This window comes from Malaclemys terrapin, chromosome 9, assembly GCF_027887155.1.
Source record: "Malaclemys terrapin pileata isolate rMalTer1 chromosome 9, rMalTer1.hap1, whole genome shotgun sequence".
Lineage (NCBI taxonomy): Eukaryota > Metazoa > Chordata > Testudines > Emydidae > Malaclemys > Malaclemys terrapin.
Window position 1 is genome coordinate 70047644 of NC_071513.1, and position 16543 is coordinate 70064186.

The 16543-nt window shown below is 37.5% G+C and overlaps 1 protein-coding gene across 9 annotated transcripts in view; it reads right to left on the reverse strand.

Moving 5' to 3' along the window:
* The window catches only part of DOCK10 (dedicator of cytokinesis 10), a 228050-nt gene that overhangs the window by 19592 nt on the left and 191915 nt on the right, over positions 1-16543 (reverse strand). For 7 of the 9 annotated variants that reach the window (XM_054040397.1, XM_054040400.1, XM_054040395.1 and 4 more), the window contains exons 42-50: positions 15788-15925; positions 13497-13679; positions 12763-12873; positions 10500-10715; positions 9680-9737; positions 9247-9345; positions 6526-6632; positions 3980-4102; positions 2192-2305 (exon numbers count right to left, since the gene is read on the reverse strand). In XM_054040397.1, coding sequence (XP_053896372.1) covers positions 2192-2305; positions 3980-4102; positions 6526-6632; positions 9247-9345; positions 9680-9737; positions 10500-10715; positions 12763-12873; positions 13497-13679; positions 15788-15925 — 1149 coding nt within the window. The remainder of the gene's footprint in view (positions 1-2191; positions 2306-3979; positions 4103-6525; positions 6633-9246; positions 9346-9679; positions 9738-10499; positions 10716-12762; positions 12874-13496; positions 13680-15787; positions 15926-16543) is intronic. The other 2 variants (XM_054040402.1, XM_054040399.1) reach the window with 1 other exon arrangement.

The following is a 16543-nucleotide window of genomic DNA, read 5'->3' on the forward strand; positions in this document are numbered from 1 at the left end:
AAGTTTGGACATGGTATCACTTAGATGTAAAGGGTACTTAGTCTGCCTGCCTGCCTAAAGTAGGAAAAAGAATGTGTCTATACAGTTTTAAATTAATTTAAGCAAGATCAAAATAACCTTTCATTACTGAGGTTTTCAAATACTCTGGGCAAGGAATGGATGAAAAAGTCTAAGGTGTATAATGAAAATGGAAGTTACTGGCATGTGGGGCAAAGAGAATTACAAAAAGGAGACTTTTCAGAGGGAAAAGTATGCAGGCACAAGCCAGGCATGGAAATGGACTGATTTTTTTTCCTTTCAGATCAGGTCTTATTTCTAAGGTTGTCATGTACAGTTGGTAATATGGTGCTGAGAATATTTGTAAACCGTTTGCATCCAAAGGATGTTCTTTGACTAAGTGCATCACTTCAGATTTCCCCTGCTAAATGCTATTACCCATCATTAATTTCACATTACACTCCTATCTTTTGTCACTGGGGCTTTGTTAGGAACAATCCAAGCCAACTTCCCCTCCCACCACATGAAAGCTCTCTACTTCTTAGTGAAACTAAAAATTCCATGAATGTATTTTAAAGCCATGTGTGCTTGTTTACAGCTTAAATTAAGTGTGCGCCAGCGTATAAACCAACCGGCATTTGTTTGCAAAACAATCATACTCTTTATATCACTAAGGCTGTTAAAATGAAGTTCCCCTTGTTTCACTGGTTGCAGAAAAGCCTTTGCATTGTAATGGAGATTTTAATCCTGTTTGTTTGAGCACAGCTCAGCTACTCATGTAGGACTAGTTTTAACCTTAATGCTCATCCTTTACTGAAGAATGGCATGTAGTTGCACTGCCCCAGGAATTGCCTTGGGAAGGAACTGTGACTTGGAGAGTCACAATGCCTCCCCTGCTTCCTCTTTCTTAGAAAGGTTGAGGAAAGTCAGTCACTGCTGTCCTTTATAGGGTGCACTTTGCTTTCCCCCTTGCACCTGAAGAGTCCAGTTTTGCTGACCAGCAAACAGGGACCAATTCTTGGTCATTTCCTTCTCCTCCCTACCCTCCCCGACTCACAGAGAGGATCTGTTGCAGCTGTAATTGGAGTAGGTCCTATGTAGCTGAGCAGCGAGTCAGGAGTCTTACTCCATTGAGGGCACAATTTTGCACTTAAACAGCATTAGTGCTACAATAAACATTTCACCAAAAGAAACACGGGGTGCAGTTCTGCTCCCAATGAAGTCAATAGCAGAGCCCTCGCTGAGGTCACTGGCAGTACGGCTCATGGTATGGATGCAACACTGTGACGGATACATTTTTGTAATTCAGGGAAACCGAACAAACAAAAATTAGTTTGCGAGATGTGACAATGTTATTTCATCTGCCACACTGAATAGCGAAAAGCACAACAAGTTAAGGTTAAGTAAACTGTACCGCGGGCAGGGGAGGATGAGTGAGAAGAATTAAAGAAAGCATGCAAAAGAGCAGAGAACTTACCACAGCCTTGAATAAGACCAAAAGAAGAAAAGAGCATTAAAAACTAATTAGCAAACAGAATGATTCATATCAATCTGTTGTTTACACACCTTATTATTACAGAGGAATGGAAATTGCGTGGTTGCCAAACGTGTCTTAAAGGAACATGCTGGCCTCCCACAATGGTTTGCAGTGGGGAAAAGCGTAAATTCATGCCACAGGGATTGCTCTGAACAGGCTAAAGCACAGTAGATAGCATACAACTACTGTACAGCATATTGCATAGACTCAGAAGGGGCTGAAAAGCGAAGGTCAGAAAGTCAGGAAGAAACACAACAAATTAGCTACTGTTCACAGCTCTAGTTTATGCTGCTTAGAAAGATAGGAGTGAATACTGAGGGCATTACTAGATTTTATTACATTCTTACTCACATAAAACATCACTGACCTTGACTTCAAAATCAGCTTTGCCTGAGTAAGGAATGACTAGCAATTGAGGTGCAAATTCTGCTCTCAGTCGCACCAGTGTAAATCCACCCTAACAATTTACACTGATGTAAAGATTTCTGGGCTCAGCCCAGGCTTTTTTAATTACTATTACTACATAGTTTCATTGTTGACCATGTTTGCCTAGTTTAATTTCCTTAAGAAAAGTGTCCCCAGAATGATTTTCCCAAAATGTGCACCTTTATATCTATAGATACATGGTCTTATACATGAAATCTGAGGCTGACGTACCTGCCCATAAAAAGCAACACGATAGTATCGCCCAAATAAACGTTTCTCAGAATTCACTACTTCTGCGACCTTCAGATATGATCGATGGATGTCATAGTACAGATCTGACAGTCTCTAAGGTAAAAGGGAACAGAAAAAGTGCAATGTAAAATTATATTTTTAAAGGCTTTATTCACGTTAAAATTGCCTCCATGGGATTTCCAATCATGTGGAGGTGGCTACCTTCTTTATTCACAGTAGCAGCTGCAAGAGGTCAATTTCAAGACTTCTACCTTCTCCCGGCCACGCAGTTTTAGGGTGGTAGTAGCCTTCTTGCATAGCTCCATAAGGAAAAAGTTACAGTATAAATCTGTCCCAATGAGTAGAAAAAGAAATCTGTCTGGTGATGGTCCCCACACATCTGGATGGCCAGTGACGAGGCTACTCATCCTGATTACTGAGTTGTGATTCAGTGGGCATGGAATGGAATTAAGAGCACATCCTGAGAGACACAGCACAGAAGGGGCAGCCTCAGGACCGGCATCAGGAGTCTCTTTATACCACCTTTGCACCTTACTCCTTCTCAGTTTCAGTTATTCTATAACTTTATTATCATAGTGTGTGAACTTCTAGTAAAAGCCATGTTTTGCACTGGGGCCCTGCTTCCTAAATTACATCCCATGCTAAATTACTTTTTTCCAGTTTAAACAAGGAAATCAATGACTTGGATTATTATTAAGTAATTCCTTTTCTACTTGAAATTAAAGAAAAACAAAAGCGAACACGGAATAATTTCAAAATTAAATCTTTTATCCTGTGGTTTAGGTTATTTTTATGCTTAGGTATATCTAAACATTTTCACTGCTAAAAATCAACTCTTTGATAAATGCATATAGCAATTCCTATTCATTTAGTCAAAGGAGTTGTAAAAATAAGAATAGACCCCTAGAAGGGGCATATAATGCTAGACATAGACTAAAATCTCTAAATAAAAAATGGCTACAATTCTGATGTAATTTCACCAGGCAACAATATTATGGTTTTAATGAGCTTTACGGGCTTATTTGTCCAAAGGAATTTGTGAGTGTGATTTTAGTGCCTATGAAAGGAGCAGGATTTGAAATCAAAGCCCTTCATCCATTCATGGCACAGGTAAAGCATAGGTGATAGCAATGTGAGTTTCCATCCTCTGTCCCACCAATGTACCCAAACACTGAGCTGGTGGGATCACCTTTGTGGTTAGAGAGTAGATAATTCCCATCCCCCCCACCCCATCCAGTTAGTCTTTCTGCTTTGACTGTCCAAAAGGGGATTGCAATCCTGCAATGAACTTCACATAGGCACAGGAGCCTGCCCGCTTTTTGAGCTCATTGCATGTCAGGGCATCAGTCATTATAGTGATGTGGACCCCAATCCTCTTGGAACTGAGCTAAAGGCCAATATACTCATTTCATGTAGGCTATGGAACAGCCATGAAGCTGGAACAATGTTTGGTCACTACCTTCATGATAATATATGGTCAGTATATGGTAATTTTACTAATATAGGTCTGAATGATGAAAACTATATCTAGGGGTCCTCAGAGCTACAGAAACCATAGAAAATGTATTTTCACAGGGTTTCCGTAACCTCGCACAGGCTTCAGACAAGATATTTTTAACTCAGTCATCAAAAGACGAATGAAACCCCCCCCCCAGCAATATTAAAATTAAATTAAAATATGCCAATTCAAAGAACAACACTGGTCTGTGTTTTCCTCCTACTCTTTGTTTTTTTAAGACAGAAATTTTAATTGGAAACCCAGCTTACTTTAAAATCTCTTTGTTTCTCAAATACAGCAATGATAGGCTTGTTAACTCCAGCAATCAGTTCATATCTTTCAGACTTCCACAGGTATTCAACACACAACTCCAGCTGCTTCACAAGGATATTCTATAATCACACAAATAAAAATTCTATGGTGACTTGCTTGTTGATTGCATTTGGTAATTATGATGACATCAGCAGTACATATATATTGTTTTATTTCAATATGATTTCTTCTATACAGTAGGTTAATATAGTCATAAGAAGGTTAGTAAGAAATTGGTGAAAATCATTTGGCAACCTGCTACAGTCTTATGTGGGACTAAGTACCACTTTAAAGGTTCAAAATGCCAAAAATAAGAAATTCCCAACACTTCAGAAACCACCAGCTATCATATATCTGCAGCCATACCACCTGGTGCCATACTTCTGCAAGCTACCACAAGAGAAGTAACGCCAGGCTGGTTCAGTCAGTGCTTGGGCCTTTGAAGAACACACAGGTGCTACAGAAAGTGGTGCTACCTAGTGGATCACTAGCACTCTTCCATCAGAGCCATTAGCAAGTCAATGGAAGAGATATAAAACATTTGTAGACAGAAAAAGACCCCCTGGCACTTTTTTGGAGAAGCAGAGGGATGTTTTAGTCAGGGTTTCCTCCCCATATTCCAATTCTGGTATTTTACAATCGGTCAAGATACAATTCCACCCCAGTTATTAAATTGGATGTTTTTGTGGCTTTATTATGCATTGTTAAACAATTGCCATATTTTAGGTGAAAGGAGTCTGCACTGGGTAAAGTGATCCCTTAATATAGTTTATCACATTTATAATGTGTGCAGGAATCATATAGAAATGTTATTGCCCTCCAGAAACATATGCGTATCTTTCTGCAAAGGCTACACTATAGGTTTGAGACAGAACTAAAGACAAGTTCTTTTTCCCTCACCAATAACAGCCATTGCAAATAATTCAGATCTTAACCCAAATCACAAATCAGATACTTTTAAAGATTGGGAGAGCCATGGAATACATACAGTTGGCCCCTATTCAGTAAAGAAACTTTTCTAACTTATTTAGTAATCAAAACTATCTTTGACTGTCCCACTCTTCTGTGGTACCAGTGTTTTCAAGTTAGGCATTATAATTCTCAATTTTCTAGCAAAACTGTTTTATACAGAAAGCTACTTTTAAGAGACGTAATGGCATCAGGTGAATTAGGAAAGAAAAAAATATAGTTAATTTATATTAAACTTTACAGAAAACTATCCAAACAAAAAAATGTCCATATGTGACATGCTGGGAAAAGGACCTGGATAAACAAATTACCCCAGAGTAATGAGGTTAGATCTTGAAAAGAGTACCAGCAACCTCATAGCACAATAAAAGAAAATTTCTTTATGACACTGTTTCAGTGGTACCTCACACCAGCTAGCTATATGTTGAAAAAAATGTGGTGAAAGAGGAGATTTTATGCATGTATGTTGGGCATGTCCAGTCATTAGAGTACTGGATGTAATTGTTGGCTATTCATTACCAAATAATCCTTTAATAATCCTCCTGGGAATTCTGGGTGGAAATGATCACACGAAAGGAAATGAAGAATTAATCTGTCATCTGCTAGTATAGTGGAACCTCAGAGTTACAAACACCAGAGTTAAGAACTGACCAGGCAACCACACACTTCATTTGGCCTGGAAGTATGCAATCAGGCAAGAGCAGAGATACCAAAAAAAAAAAAAAAAATGCAAATACAGTACAGTACTGTGTTAAACGTAAACTACTAAAAAAATAAAGGAAAAGCAGCATTTTTCTTTGGCATGGTAAAGTTTCAAAGCTGTATTAAGTCAATTTTCAGTTGTAAAAAGAACAACTGAAAAGAACTTTTTGAAAGAACTATAACGTTTTGTTCAGAGTTATGAAAATTTCAGAGTTACGAACAACCTCCATTCCTGAGGTGTTCATAACTCTGAGATTCTACTGTAGCTGCTTGGCTATTGGTAGCCTCTCACTGGAAAAAGAAAAAATAGTCCAACCATAGAGCAATGGTTCCAAAATATGGGAAGTGGTTGTTCAAGAAAAATTAACACACCAATTATGTACCCAGCAAAACAGACGAGGACAAATATATACTTAGATATTTGGTTACCTTTTATTCAATACTCAAAGTACATTTGCCTACAGAAACCCCCATCACACCTTTTCAATGTTTTGGTATATTAACATTTGACAGACATGCCTGGTTTGTTAAATTTGTGTATAGAGATTTCACCCCATTTAATAAAATCACTAGAAACGACATGTCACAGCTGTGGTAACGATGCTCTGTAACATGGTAACATTCTTCTAAATAGAGACATACTATATTCCTTTATAATGTCTCTTTAAACAAAAGCTCACTTTGATTTTGTTTTGCTTCTGATATTTACATGACAAGGATTTATAACCTGGTTAACACTTCCTAAATAAATAAATAGCTTAAAAAAACAACCTTAAAGTAATAAAGTTAAAAGAATACAGACCAATATTATTTAAATGCTACCACTGCTAACCTCATTATATGGAGTATCTTGCATTCCCGAATCTTCTTTCATAGCTCCTTCTTCTTTAATGTTTGGGGTAATATTTAGAAAAGCTGGCCATCCCATGGAAAATAAGCCTTGAAGTACAAGCCATAAAAATGCTAATTAATACTTGTATAATCATGGATTTTAAAAAGCTATAGGATGTTGTAAAATGACAACCAGTTTTATTTGGCTAAGATTATTACTTTTTTTATTTTTTTACAATCCAAGTGATGAGTGGCACAAATGGAACTGATTGAATTTATGACACATTATTCTAAATTCCCTCTGTGGCATAAATCCACTTGTCTAGAAAGATACACCAATATGTACTCATAAGGCAATGATCTCAGAGAAATCTTCTCCTTTCTGCTGCGTGTCACTACTCCACTTGTGTTGTATCACTCTGCCAACCCATATAAAACTACACATAGAAGATAGTATTCTACAGTAATGGTACAATAGCATTACTACAGGGCTAGAGTCTGCCACCCTTACTCATGTTGACTAGTACAATCGGCCCTTATCCTGCAAAGACTTACATATTTAACTTGACACACTATGTGTAATCCTTCTGAAGTCAATGAGAGCACTCATAGTGCATAAAATTAAGCATGTAAGTAGTTCAGTACTTTTCAGCTAGACTATGTACAAAATACAGTATTACTCACTGAGGGTAAGATTGGCAGAATCTGGCCCATAGTGTTTTGGACCACTAATACCTTAGTGCTTTTTAAAAGGAAAATCTGCCAGAGAAGGTGATGTTAAGACAAACTTAAATATGTGATGTTTAGTTTTAACAGTAGAAAAATTTGAAGGACGGTAATCTATTAAATTTAGAGTCAAATATACTATACCACTGTGCACAGAAACACAGAGGCACACACCACAAAGGGGTTGCTATTACTATTTGTTTTGACTTATTTGACGTTTTACTGCCTCTGAGTTTTGACGTTACCCTTAAGCTGTTCATTCTTTACATGCATGACTTTCCCATCACACTCCCACGCTTGACGAAAAGCATATTTCCCTTAATACATTTCATCTCACTCCTGCAGATGATGTGACTTCACCATTTATGAGTTTTCAGACTATTCTCTCCTTTCCAAAACACACATCTTATTTCTCCCCACCCCCCATATTTATTCTCTTTTTCACAGAAGCAATTCTTTATGGAAACTGTGCCAATAGAGCTAGTTCATGCTGAGAACAACCCTGAAATGTAAGTTTAATAAACTAACAGAGATTGGCAGAGGAACAATATAATTACAGAAAAAAATCATATTTTTTATTTTTCTGCTATGCTCTAAGTAAAATAATCTAGACTAGCAATTATGTGTAGACAATCAGATACCGGGCCTGATCCCCCTCGCACTGTGGTCAAATGGGAGTTTTGTCACAGACCTCAATAAGAGCAGGATCAGTCTCATTGCTAGCTTGATTCCCCAGTCACACAACTGATGTTTATATGAGCCTCAGAAAAATGACATTCTGTAGGAGTTTTACGTGGCTCCACTCATCTCAGGCTTGGTACAAATGAAGACTTTACGTTAAAAAAAATAAATTAACACTTCCTCCTTTTAATAGATTCTAACCCTAATTGATGCATTTAATGGGTTTTCTCTGTTAATGTGAGAAGGAACGATATTATTGTCAACTCTGAAAATGGTTTTGCAAATGATTGGGAAGTTGAATATATTAATTTGAACAGCAATTCTGAGAGGAGCAGCATTACAGTAACTGCAACAACATTTCTTTTTTTTTTTTTCTTCTTTTTTCCCCCCCCTGAAATGAGGTGATTTTATGTAGCCATAAAAATCTTGTGGCCGGAAAAAGTCACCCAACTAGGGATTAGGGTCCAAAAGTCCTACCAAAGTCAAGGAATTTAATCCAAAATGTAATCACATATTTTTTTCTGCATGGGCATTTCACTATTATACTAAATAAATGGTTGAACCATAAAACTTGATTTATCATAAACTGTAAAAAAAAAAAAAAAAAAAATAGGAGGGCGGGGAGGGAGGGGCCTAAGACCCAATCATACAAACTGCAGTGTCTCTCCTGCAAGACTTGGCTCCATTTGACTTGATGTGGTACATACAGGCATGTACCATCTTGCAAGAGATACTCTTGCACCTTGCAGAATTGGGCCTTTAATGTTTTATCATATGATAAGGAAGAAAATGAACTCCAGTTAAAAAGCTGTCCATCGTGTACTACGTACAATATCATTATCTGGATGTTAATTTTTTCTGACTGTACAATCAAGGTCTTATTTCTACTTCTGTTACTGAACATTGATGATGTAGAATTGTTTAATAATTTTGTCCTTTTTAAGCAGTTTATCTCACTTTGAAATGAAAATTACAGGATCCTATTATGACGTATTTTTGTGCAAAACTCCCACTGACTAAAGTAGGAGTTCCCTCAATGGATCAGTAGCAGAATGGCTTATTGTTGGTAAACACTAACTAGTGACATACTGTACAATTCATCAAGATAATTAATTAGTCCAACCAAAATGAGCATCAGAAAAGTATCACACAATATTTCCTAGTATTAACTGCTGTCTATTAAAAACATATTCATGCAACATAATTCTTTCCCCTTCTGAGAACATCTTCTTTCACTAGATCAGTTTAAGAGCAGTAACTTGATTTCCTAAATGATGTTACTTGAACCATAAACAGGCATGGTTAGAACACTCACTTCCTCCATTGTGAGTAGTTAGTAACAGATTACTATCAGAGACTTGAACATCTTCCAGGAGCATACGTGAGGTACAAATCTTTTCCATTTTCCAGTAACCTATGGTAGTGTAAGATGTTATTAGTATAGTGCTACTGGTATGTGTTAATAACATGCATATTTAATAATGACACACTAACAAATTAAGCATTCTCTTTTAGCACTAAAAAGCTAAACATTCAATTAACTTCTTATGTATAAAATATGTATTTTATTTTGCTGTTACAATAAGAATTTACTAGTTTCATATCTTAAAACATGTGTGAAGGGTACAAGCAGCAGGATAGCTTGAAAAGAAAACAAATGTGATCTGAATGAAGTAAAACAGTTGCAAAATGTGTTCAGTTGTATAATTCTCTACATTAATTATTGCATTTGAATACATTTAACTTACCCTTTCTTTTCAGGTATTCTGCAATGAGGGCAGCTATATGGATATAGCACATAGCAGCCTGAAACCAGAGACCATATAAATATATTAAAGTACACCACAGATCTTACATTATTAGTTTGCTGAGGGGCAGAAACCCTCTTCATTATCGGAATAAGTTTTGGAAAAGGGGAAACAAACTTAGTTTGACAATTTGAAGAAATCACAGGTCAAATACCAAGTCCTTACTCAGGCAAAACTATCATTGATTTTAATAGGAGTTTTGCCTACGTACGTATAGAGCATGGGATAAACAAGAGCGTCAGGATCTAACCCATAGAAAATACAGTTACTTTGGAAACAAGGTATTATTGGGCTAAGATCTTGGGGTTCAATTAATCAATTTAATACAAATAACATTTTTGCCAAAAAGAAAAATCTGTGCTATGGCCCAGATCATATCCTGTGCTGAAAAACAAACAACCCAGAAGGGAATGGAAACTACATAGTCTTGTCTTCATTAGAAAATTACATTGTGTTTAAACATGATTTTAACAGCTGAATTGGCAGACAATGGCCTTGTGGTCACTGTAGACAAGGATGCATCATGCTCAGCAATGTGTCAGCTACTCATGGTTAATCCCTGGTAGATAGCCTGTAATATACAGCATATTCAGGCATTCTTCAACCCAGTACACATCTTATTTTAGTCACATGAGGAAAACTGCACGTTTAGCTTAGCTAATAATCATCATAATTAATAATACCGAGCTTTTATAGAGTGCTTTTCATCTGTAGATCTCAATCTAAATACAGACTGATTTCTTTGTCTTACGTAAATTACCTCTGATAAATCTCCATTTCTAGCATGAATCTTGGCCATGCTTTCAAGCCAAGTCCTTCGTAATTCAGGTGTACTAGCATATGAGTTTGCTAGGCTGTACTGCAGGTCTACAAGCATCTCTGGGTCTTTCTCATGTTCCTTCATCTGAGCTGTGGCCATTAAAACTGTCCTGATGCGTTTGGTCAGGTCTTTCACCTCTGCTGGAAAGGGACTGTTCTTTGGAAAAGATAAGCAATGAATCATTGAAAAGGCCTACAAAGCCATACTTTTAAACTATAGTATCATCCCTGACTGGGCCTGAAGTCAATGGATAGACTCCTATTTAGATCACACTCATAGTCCCATTATATTTACATATTTGAACATTTCTCTGCCATTTATTTACTGATGTGTCACAGCATCCATTAGAAACTCTAGTCCATATTCTGATTTCAGTTACACCACTGTCTACATGGAGCAAAGAGTCCTGTGGCACTTTATAGACTATCAGACGTATAGGAGCATGAGCTTTCGTGGGTGAATACCCACTTCTTCGGATGCATGTAGTGGAAATTTCCAGGGTCAGGTATAAATATGCAAGCAAGAGTGAGTAAGGCTAGAGATAACGAAGTTAGTTCAATCAGGGAGGATGAGGCCTCTTCTAGCAGTTGAGGTGTGAACACCAAGGGAGGAGAAACTGCTTTTGTAGTTGGCTATCCATTCACAGTCTTTGTTTAATCCTGAGCTGATGGTGTCAAATTTGCAGCTCCTATACGTCTGTTAGTCTATAAAGTGCCACAGGACTCTTTGCTGCTTTTACAGATCCAGACTAACACGGCTACCCCTCTGATACTGTCTACATGGAGTAACTCCATTGAAGTTAATGGACTGACGCTGGGGTAACAAGTGAAAATATGACCATATGTTTGTAAAGGGTTGCTAAATTTATTGCCAGATTTGGATACACTTACTGATAAAGGAATACCTTGCTCCACAGGTAGCCTCACTAACTTCAATGGCAGAAGGTAGTATTCAGTGTGAGAAATGGTATCTCAGTCTCGCCCATAGCCATTTCAAACCACACAAGATTAACATTTGGTCTTCCTATCAGCCAGATCATAGATTTTTCCCCAAAAAATTTATATCAGTTCTGCTGTTTTTCTTTTTGAGATGGACGATAATAAATTCTGATTTTCAGGGCTGTGGGGTTTTGTTTGTGTTTGTTTTATTGCATAGGTGTAGAGAGCATAACGATACAGAAAAAAAAATTGTGCCTTTCTTTTGATTGGCAGGTCTGAGAATGCTACAAAAGCAGAACACACAGATACAGGATTAGCAGATCAAAGATCAAAGCTGCCCTTTGACAAAATAAAATACAGGCGAGACTCCCATGTTACTTACACTAATTTTACATCAGTGTAACTATTGACTTCAATGGACTTTTGATTTACTCCACTGTTAGTGAAAGGAGAGTAAGCCCCATAAGAATACAGTTGAAAATGTTTCTTGAAAAGTATTTGACAAGAGCTTATAAAAATACACAAGTTGTGATTTAAAACTGTTTTCTAATATATTTAGCAGAGTGGGGTCTAAACAGTTATTAAAATAATACTTATGAGTTATGCCCCTTATTTTGGGTTAGCAAATTATTCACCAACCAATCTGGATTTTCTATTAACGTATTTATTATTCATAAGTATTTTCTAAATAGTTGGAAGAATAATTTGTAACCTAAATATCATTTGGGAACTGTTAACTTGAACTACATGCTATTCATGGTGTTTCACTGGTCATATGGCATAATTTCTGCTCCATGATTGGATGGGTGAAACATTTTCAAAAGGAGAACAACAAATAGTGAATAACAAATAATAAATTCAGATGAATAAACTTTGATGTTATAAAAACAACAAGGAGTCTGGTGGCACCTTAAAGACTAACAGATTTATTTGGGCATAAGATGCATCCGAAGAAGTGAGGTTTTTACCCACGAAAGCTTATGCCCAAACAAATCTGTTAGTCTTTAAGGTGCCACCAGACTCCTTGTTGTTTTTGTAGATACAGACTAACACGGCTACCCCCTGATATTTGATGTCTTAATAAATATGTCATATTTATTAAGATTTTGGGATTCACAAACATTTACTTGAGAAAATAATAACATGAACCATGAATCACTATAAAACTAAGTCAGTCCTTTTATTCATGAAAGTATTTGTGAATCAGTTCTTCCTATCATTCAATCATCTATAACAGGCAGTGACAGACACAAAACCTTTCTTACTTTCATCTGCTTGTCTCCATTAGCAAAATTATTTATAATTGCAAGGGAATGTTGAAACCGAGATCCACCAATCCCTGCATCTGCGATCAATTGGCTTACAGCTTTGATGAGCTATAGGTGAAGAGGAAAAAAGAACAATGTATGATTACTAAAGGAAAGCAAAATTTGGACATAGTTTTAATTCCCTGTTTTAAAAAATCAGCAAGAGTTGGAACTGATGGGGGAGAGGAAAGGGCTTTCCACAAATATTTTATCAAGACAAAATATAAACAAATACATAAATATAAATAACAAATTGTCTTCTACATGTTTATAATTGTTTACATTTTAAAATGTTAGATCCTGTCTCATCACTGTATTACTTCAGTTTTATGTCCATGTATCTGTACTGATTGAATCACACTACTGTAAAATTGGAGATGCAAGTTAAGCCCACACTGGTGACACACTGAGTCAGATATGCTCCAACTGCTATATGCTGTGCCTGTGATGCAATGAAGCCATAAACCTGATTTAACTGGCCAGTTAGCTAAGTTTGCAGCTGCTTTGCATCACCAGCACAAAGCAAAACAGCTGGAATGAACTGGTGAATATGGTCCAATGTTTTCAGACATGCCAGAAAAATTAGAATGACACAGAGAAATTGTTATTTGCAGAATTCAAAGAGTCATTTCAGTGGAATATTTTATATAGCCTGTATACATTGTTTAAAGTGCATCTCACACTTCACTCACCTGTAGATGGGACCTGACTATTGATTTCTGCTTGTTAAATTCAAAGTTCTTTCTCATGAAAAAATAAAGAAGAGCAGATGCCTCTGTTTGAGTTGACCGTGACCTATGGTTACAGCATTTCAGGATTTCATAGCAGAATGATCCACACATGTCTGCTTGCCCTTGAAAAAACGCTGAAGGAAACTATAGAGAAAAAAAATGTCAAAATGTTTAGCACTTCTCCCACTCCTTGCTCCATTCATTCTGAATCAACATATTTTGTGTCAAACTTTCATTAAAAACAAGCCTCTATCTCTCAGACACCAGTGTCTAGCAAAAACATCTGCCACTAGCTAAGCATTCTTTTCTGTGTAAAAATGAAAGTGAAAACAGTGTGTGCAAGTTGTGTACAAAGCATTAATCAAATCCTGTTGTGTACAAAGCATCAGTCAAATTGACCTTTCAAATTTGTATTTGATACACAAATAACATCATGTGCACTGAAAGCATAGTGAGATGCAGCAGTTGCAATGAAAATAGCATAGTCAAGGAGGCTGGGGGCAGGTCTTCCACTACAGTGGGGGGTCGATTTAAGATACACAAATTCAGCTACGCTATTCGCGTAGCTGAATTCGACGTATCGGAGCCAACTTACCCTGCTGTGAGGACGGCGGCAAAATCGACCTCCGCGGCTCCCCGTCGACGGCGCTTACTCCCACCTCCGTTGGTGGAGTAAGAGCGTCGATTCGGGGATCGATTGTCACGTCCCGACGAGACGCGATAGTTCGATCCCCGAGAGATCGATTTCTACCCGCCGATTCAGGCGGGTAGTGTAGACTTAGACTGGGGAAAGTTCAGACAGCATTATAAAAGCTGACCAGCGAGGAGAAAAAAGTTTGGAATAGCACTAGAATTGGGGAAATAATGGAGGTTTTGCAGCAGTCTCGAAAGGTTGAAAAAGTTCACTTCAGTTGGACTGAAAACAAAAAATTTCAAAATATTTGGTCAATCCAAAAGTTAAAAAAAATGTTTTGGATTGAATTAAATGTTTCAGTTGACCTGAAATAAAATAATTCAATTTGAGCTTTTTAAAATGTTTTTGAATTTATTTAAAGAAATTTAAAATAAATTTCAAAACAAAAAGCTATTTCAAACCAAAAATGGAAACATTCTTATTTTTTTCGGGGGTCGGGGGGGGGATGGGGATGGAAGGGGAGGAGGTAAGGGGAAATGGCTAGTTTATTTTCAAAACAAACAATTTGGTGAAATTGGCATGAATTCATAAAACATCTCAGTGTTGCCAAATCTGATATTTTTGCCAGAAAACATTTTGCTGAAAAATTTCGCTCCTCTCTATTGATTACTATGCCTTCATGTCACATTAAGCCAGTGTTCCCCTTGTGGCTAACAGTCTGAACAGCATTAGAAGGCAGAGAGTATAGGATGTAAAGGTCCAAGTGGCTCTGTTTGTTAAGAGCTACTGATCACAGGATGGAGACAGTAGAAAACAGAAGGAATGAGACGAGGGAGAAGATAAGCATGTTTGGCGCAGATCTAGATTGCTATAGAGATTATTATCCCCACAGGAGCCACTACTGAGATCAATATGCCTACAGACGTTTGGAGAAAGAACACAGCCCCTGAAGGCTATGGGGTGGATGGATCAGATGATGTTAGATATTTGCTCTCCTGCCACTGCACATGCTCCTCTGGCTCCTGGAAGTCTGGTGTGTAATTTAAAGCAGGCTGTGACTGGTTTATCTTATGCTTCTGCTGGCCTTTGAGCTAAGTTGCTGGAAGAGGCATGACCATATTTCTGTGTTTTTTTTTTTTTTTTTTTTTTGCAATTTACAACCATTGTGGAAGAATGGCACGTAGCTTAAGCTTTTCTTCACTACTGTGTTATATGCAAGGGACTGGACAATCAGATCCATTTTGTTTAATGTTACAAAATTACAGTAGCATTTCTCCCACTTCTCCTCAGCCATCACTATAATCCATCTGCCAAATCCTGATTATTTTTTTAAAATGTCCTCAACTCCAGCTCTGATTTTGTAGCTTTTAGATCTGGTTCCCAGGCACAGTGAGGTAGTTCAGCATCTAAGAGTTAGAAAATACTCCCATAATTATTTGTACCTACAAAACTGAAGATAGTAAATCAGATGTTCTTTTTCAACACTGATCCCTAAATAACAATGAAATGAAGAGACAGAAAGCACCTTAAAGTGTGAAATCCTCCACAAAGTTGGATTTGTTGCACTGCCCTGCCAACCCTATGTAACAGTTTTCAAATGGAATAAAAGTATAATTACCTTGCTCACAAACAAACGCAAGGCAGCAAAGACATGCTTGAGGGCTACTGCCGACTGGTTGACTTGCAAAAAGAGCAGGTAGGTATCAAAGACCTTTTTCATCAGTGCATTCTGGCAATCAGATTGCTGGAGTTGTCTCTGAAAAGTTAGCACACAAACAGGATTGTAATATTTTTAAAATAATGGATCAGAAAATGGCTCATTTGGTTTTTTTGCACCAAGTCCTAATGTGTCCAAATGTGGTAGTATCTTTAATGTCAGCCCTACAAGTGCTTAGAGGTTATCAGCAACGTGAGGCATCCCCCGGGTCTGCGGGCTCTTCATACCTACAGTAATATGCGACCATTGTTTTCCACTGTTTGTTCTCCCTATTCATTAACACTAACTATTACGTATACCACTTAGGACAGGGAAGTGGGACTCATGAGAACTGGGCTCTGATGATGGCTGCCACTTTCTATCTGTGTGACCTTGAGCAAGTCACTTAGGCCAACATTTTCTAACTTAAATGCCTACAGTTAGACTTCTAAATCCATATTGCATGAATGGCTTGATCAGTGACCTGATTTTAAGAGGTGCTGAGCATCCAACAATGCCCACTGACTTCAGTAGCAGCTATTTCTGCATCTCTGAAATTCAGATGACTTTGGCCATGTCTACACTTACGGGTAGATTGGCACTGCTGCAATCAATACAGCAGGTGTTGATTTAGCAGGTCTGGTAAAGACATGCTAAATCAATGGCAGAGCGCTCTCC